At 53.8% G+C, this 6,218-nt stretch overlaps 1 protein-coding gene across 1 annotated transcript in view; it reads right to left on the bottom strand.

Moving 5' to 3' along the window:
• Positions 1-241: 241 nt before the first annotated feature.
• Positions 242-6,218, bottom strand: part of Gli2 (GLI family zinc finger 2) — a 227,964-nt gene continuing 221,987 nt past the window's right edge. Inside the window, exon 14 of the mRNA XM_026779596.1 lies at positions 242-4,190. Within this exon, the coding sequence (XP_026635397.1) occupies positions 1,807-4,190 (2,384 nt within the window). The 3' untranslated portion in view covers positions 242-1,806. The remainder of the gene's footprint in view (positions 4,191-6,218) is intronic.

Genomic DNA, 6,218 nt, shown 5'->3' with positions numbered 1-6,218 from the left:
TGCTCCCACTCCAAAGTCTCACTTCTCAGAAGCAAACAGCCAGTAAATGATTCTGAATTAAGCTTGTCTGGGTTAAGGTGGGCTAGTCAGTTTTGACACAGTTGTGAAAAAAATACAGCCTAATTTCTGTTCAAATGCACCAAATTTACTGCCTAGATTCTCATTAACTACTGTCAAGGGAAAAGCAGATCGACAAGATAAATTATGAAAAAATTATTTTTAATGTACAAAAAGACTTATTTACAAGTTGAGACTGTCATCTCAATTTATAGCATGTAGAAAAAGCTAAAAATGTTTGGCAATATAAATTTGGCTGGACGATTCACCCACAGTGTATTCAGGGATGGCAATATCTACACAAAAGAGATACAAGTGGAGAATGGGAAGTCAGGGTCTATGTCAGGCAGTGAGGTCCCACCACTGGAACCACAGACCCGTGGGCATGGCCCAGAGCTGTCATTTGGAGTCGGTCTTGTCTCTAGATTGTAAACAGACAGGTTTGCTGTCTTAGGACCCAGAGGTCCAGACTCTGCTAAGAAGTTCCTCACTGAAGCCAGAGCCATGGCCAGAGGGAAGCTCTGAGTGGTGAGGTTTGGTTTGGCAAAGTGTCTATGAACTCAAAGGGAGAAGTTTTGGATGGGGTGTGCGCAGGTGTGTGGTGGGGAAGAGGCATGGGTCCCCCTGCAGGGTGTTCTCGACTGATTCTGCAGTCAGTTTCCAAATGCCCCTTCTCATCTGGGGCCAGGCCATACCGAACAAGAAAATTCAGTGACTAGTTCCTCCAAGTCCAAGAATCAATCCTATGCCCTCTGACCCAACCATAAACACCATGCGTGTCATTGGTCAATGCCAAATAACATGGAGAGGAGGGCAGAGGTCAGGGGAGCGGAAAGTACCGAGACAGCACGTGGTGGTTAGGTGTGGATAGCTGGCCACCCAGCACAGTGTGGAGGAGCCCTAGAATTTTCCATGGAGGGTGGTAGTGCACAGGAGAAAGAGGACTGGGTAAACATGCAACTTGCTCTTTCCGTGGACGGTCTCTTCACCTTGGTCCATCCCCAGCCCACAGCAACCCGAGGAATTAGACACAAGTGTTCTTCCCAGGAGGGGCACCACTGTACGCTTCCGAACACTGTAAACAGGAGAGGCCCCTGGGGGCTTCTGGGCTTGTCCCAGGTAGCAGTTTATTTCCTCGTGATATGTATTTTATTAATTTTTCTCCACTCAGGAAATCTGCGGGTCCCGTTGTGCCTAAGGGAACGGAGATGCGAGCAGTAACTGAGGAGACGCCGTAATATCCACCAGATACACCTTTCTCCTCCGTGGTAAGCAACCTTGGCAAGCTTCACGGAAGAATCCGGGGGAGGCAGCAATCCCTTCTCCTTGCCAGCGGCAGAACGGCAAACCCTTCTCAGAGCAGAGTATCCAGCATGATCTCAGATTCAAACCCAAACGTGATTCCCCGTCCCTCTTTGGGCCTGTACTTAGAAAGCGTTGGCCAATGCACTCTCTCATTAGTGGAATGGCAGAGGCAAAGAAGCCAGAACCGAGTAATCCCATAAACACCAAAGGCTGGCGAGCATTGTGTAAACGGGTTTCTTTCTGAACGAGACTTTATGAGTGTTCCGAAAAATAGGTCAAACAGCAAAGAGGATGCCCCTAAAACTTTCCTTAAAATATTTGCGAGTCTGAACCAGCCATTGCCCAAGCCTCTCAGACCTAATTAACACTTTTTTCTCACAAAGAGATTAGACTCTCATGTTCCAAGAAGCTCAGGTTGCTCGGGTCCGCTCTGTAGCAGGGCCTTTAGGTCATCATATTTAAGAACTTGTTCTCTTCAGCCAGGCTGGTGAGCATGGAGCTCATGTCCCCGACAGCCATGTTGCTGATGCCCGCAGGGATGGAGGGCAGTGTCAGGGAATTCCGGGGTGTGGTGAGGCGTGAGGAATTCTGGGAGAGATTGTGGAGAAGGGTGGGGCTCAGTGCACCAGAGAACAAACTCGAGTGATCACCATCATCCATGATGGCATCAAAGTCAATTTGGGGGGCCTCCAGGAGCTGGGAGTCCACAGTGCTGGACACCTGGTTGACCCCCGGTGAAGGCAGAGGCTGGGGCTGGATATTGTCTGAGCAAGCTTGTGGTTGTGGTGGCTGGGGCTGCATGGCTGGGCAGCCCCCATTCTGTTCATACATGTGGATCTGGCCGTAGTAGTAGAGTGTGTTCTGGTCCTGTGACCGCCCTGTGCCCTGAGATGGCTGAGGGGCCAGGGATACCATGGTCCCTGCTGTTCCCTTGGACATAGCTTCTGCCGTCTCTTGGTTGGCAGACGTGACCATGGGTTGGCCAGTGGTCCTGGCATACAATTGCTGTTGCCCGGCACGTACTGCGCGGTGACGGCTGGCAGTGTTGGGCTCAGGGGGTGGCCGAGGTTGCAAGAGGCCAAAGCCAGTGCTCTGCGGGGACTCCATGAAGCTAGGCTGGTGGGAGGACAGAAGGTTGGAACTCTGCTGGTAGCCTTCCTGCTGGGGATAGCTCAGGACCGCATGAGATTGGGACAACCCAGGCAGGGATGAATTGGCCATCCCAAGCTCCCGCTGATGGCCACTTATCATGGTGGCATTGGAGACAACGCCCATTTGTGGAGGGTGTCCCAGGTGGCTGGGCTTGGCTGCTATGTTGCTGCAGGAGGGAGAGAACTGGTTCAGCTGTCCACTAATGTTCGGGCTCAGCTGGGGGTGGGTCTGGCTGTAGTTGGCCTGAGGGCTCAGGGCGGCAGGCACACTCAGGCACTGGCCGCCTGTAGTCGGCTGTCGAGGCTGTTGCGTGTAGCTCCCTCTGGCTGCAGAGGGGGCTCCAGGAAGCTGGAGGTGTGGCTGGGTGCTGTCTAGACCTCCTGGGCTGGTCTGCAGGGCTTGTGGGCTATATCCTGAGTACTGGCCAAAGGCTGGCTTCTGCTGAACCACAGCCAGATTGCCATGAGGGAAAGGAGGTGGCTTCACCTGAGTGGGCAGGACGTCCATGGTGCCAGAACTCACCTCATTCCACTGCACAGGCATGTTGCTCTTACTGATGTTGGAGGAGGGGCTGTAGCTCAGCTGGCAGCCCCCCAGTCCAGGAGCAGAAGGACCCACATTGGAGTCGGCAGCTGCTAGCCTACGGTGGCCCTGTAGGCCAGGACTGGGCAGTTTAGAGTTCTCGGGGAAGCCAGTGCTTTCTGCGGGATACCCCTGTCGTGTGCTGTCATCCAAAGAAGCACTGGTGTGGGCCTTGATGTACTGGACCACATCGTCTGGCAGCACCAGCTCATCTTCCACCAGCCCCAGATCGGATTCAAGTCCTGCGCCATCGACTCCGGCAGCCATGGCCTCCATCATCACGTTCTCAGTGATACTAGGGGGTCTCGGGGAGTAAGTGCTGCGTGTCAGGCTACTATCCACGCCAGGGTGGCTCTGTAGATGCGGGCCTCGTCGGTCGGTGCAGGGCGGCAGTGAACCTGGATTCATGTTATGGGTACTGTGGAAACGCTGCACCCGAGGCAGAACCAGGGGGTCCAGTCGCCGCACAGGATCGCTGGCCCGGCGCATGCTGCCGCCTGGCGCCTCGTGGGGGAAGGCAGGAGCCGCGCCCACATAGCCATGACCGTGGCTGTAGGCAGGCCCATCGCTGCCACGCCGGGGCCCCAGTGGATGTGGGCAAGCGCCAGGGAGCGCACGCTCGGGAGCATCCAGTAACGCCAGGCGGGTGCGGAGGCTTACACGCTCGAGGCCTGGCAGCGGTGTGGGTGGTGGCCCACCAGTGGCCGCTGCGTACTTGGCACGCAGGCTGTACTGCTGCGCAGGCGTAAGGTTGAGCAACCCTGAGCCTCCACCGCTGCACTGGCTGGCCTCACTGGAGCGCCGGGAGGCATCTGTAGAGATGGGGTCATAGGAGTCTGCTGAGCTGGCATGGTGTGGGCGGCCGGCACCAAGAGGTGAGGCCTCACTGGAGCGACGGCTGGAGAAGTACGGGGAGATGCCAGAGGAGCGGCGGCTCACAGTGTAGGCCGAGCTCACGGTGCTGGTGGAGCTGTCCCTTCGTTCCTGCAGCTGGCTCAGCATCGTCACCTCAGTCAGCTCTGGCAGCCGCTGGTTGGGCAGCAGTCCCGCTGGCCCACCGCCCCCAGTGCCATTGAAGCTTTCCAGGACAGAACCTAGGGAAGCACAGAGGGGTCAGAGGAGGCCAAGAGCTGTGTTCTGCAGGACACTTAATTCCTGGTGGTGTTAGTCCTACGGCTACATTCCCAAACCAAAAAATACCTATATTCTGAGTAACCGGTTCCTCTACCTTGACCAGGCTGAGCCTGGAGCCCCAGCACAAGGCCAGGTACACAGCAGGCACTCAATAGAGAAGAATTCTGGATATAAGATGGGAAGGAGGAAGGCAGGTGAGATGGCATGATGGTGCTTAATCCTACACTCGGGATGCAGAGGCAGGCAGATCTCTGGGTTCGAAGCCAGCCTGGTCTAAAGAGTGAGCTACAGGACAGCAGGGCTGCACAAAGAAACCGCCCCAGTTTCTTTAGCTGTATATAAACTTCACCTGCACATATGACAGAGTTACTGACATCAGGGCTCAGGAGGGCCTAGCCCATAGTTCCTATGTCCCCACATGGGGTTTTTTCCCCCCTTGAAGACAAAGGTTTTAGATATCCCAGGCTGGCTTGTGACCAAAATGACCTTGAGCTCTTGATCCTGCTGTCTGTATCTACTGGGCGCTGGAATTATGGCTGTGCACCACCACAACCTTGATTCGGTGCTAAGGACAACTCAGGGCCATGAGGATAACAGGCAAGTACTGGACGTCTGAAACGCATCTCCAGCTCTTGCTGTTTGATTCATTTCTATTTTGAGGCAGGATCTCCCAGTGTTGTCTAGGCCGATCTTAGAGGGCAGAGGCCAGTCAAGGCCTCTCACAGCCCTTTATGGCTGAGATGGGCAGACAAGTGATCACGTCCCCTATGACCAGGGATGAGATGAAGTGGTGACCTGAGCGGAGACAGCTGTCTGCAACCCAAGAGATCCCAGCCCTGCAGAACTCATGGTCTTCTGCCAGCAGTCCTTCCAACAATGGGGCTGCTGGTGTGCCAGTGTGCTCCATCGTGGGTGGCAGTGCCCACTGGCACTCCAGAGATGCTCTTGGCGATGAAGACCCTGCCGAGCACCACCTCCTCCGTGAAGCCCCCCTGCTCTTTCCTGTAGAAGGTACCTGCTCAGTACCCCAGCTCCCCAGCTCTCTGACTTTGTGGCTTGCCCTACACGTGAATCTGACTGTGGCTCCTTTGGGATGGCAGCCCTACTGCGCTCCTTCCTCTAGCCTTTGCCATGACACCCCAAATGCTGAACAGCTAGGTCAGGATGGAGCTGTAGCAGGGTCTGCCTGTGTTTAGAGGGTGACAGCGGCATGCATGTTGCAGCTCACAGACCTGAACTAAGTTTTACTGCTGCCTGGGGTTTGGGTGGGGCCCCTCCATCTCTCTGAGTCTGTTTCCTTTCCACGTAGCACAAAGTCGGGTTGAAGTAGCCAAGTACAGAGAAAGCTTAGCAATTGGGCTTCACTTGGTTGACACTGTACACACTCCTTTACCAGCAGAACACTTACACATTTGGAGCTTACGCCTGCACTGAACTACACCCATATCCCTCTCCAAACAAAAGAACCTGGTCGCTTTGACTTCTAGTTTCCCACTAACCCTTAGGAACCTTTAGTGGCCAAACATATTCTGAAATACAGCTACAACCAAGGAACCAGGCTGATCCGGCCTTAGCTTGTTTGGGGTGCCATACACAGTAAGGTAAACTATATTCTTTGAGTGAACTATCAGGGACCACCCCCCTCCCGACACCTATCATGTTATACATGACCGGGTGTGCATATGGATAAAATCAGGACAATGAACTAAGGCTTACATAACCTAAGGCTGCTAATCAAACTCAAAAGACCATCCACACCTGGCCCCTAGCAACTCATCTCCTCTTTCTAGAGGAAGTCCTGGGCAATAATCAGGAACTCTTGAGCTGTGTAAAGTGGCCTGTACTCATGCTTCAGTTCTGAATAAAATGTGTCTTTTTTTGCTATTTCTGTGGGCTTCTTCAGTTCTTTCTTTCTTTCTTTCTTTCTTTCTTTCTTTCTTTCTTTCTTTCTTCCTTTCTTTCTTTCTTTCTTTCTTTCTCTTTCTTTC

This window comes from Microtus ochrogaster, chromosome 6 (genome assembly GCF_000317375.1).
Source record: "Microtus ochrogaster isolate Prairie Vole_2 chromosome 6, MicOch1.0, whole genome shotgun sequence".
NCBI classification, from domain to species: domain Eukaryota; kingdom Metazoa; phylum Chordata; class Mammalia; order Rodentia; family Cricetidae; genus Microtus; species Microtus ochrogaster.
This window is presented reverse-complemented; position numbering and strand designations above follow the sequence as displayed.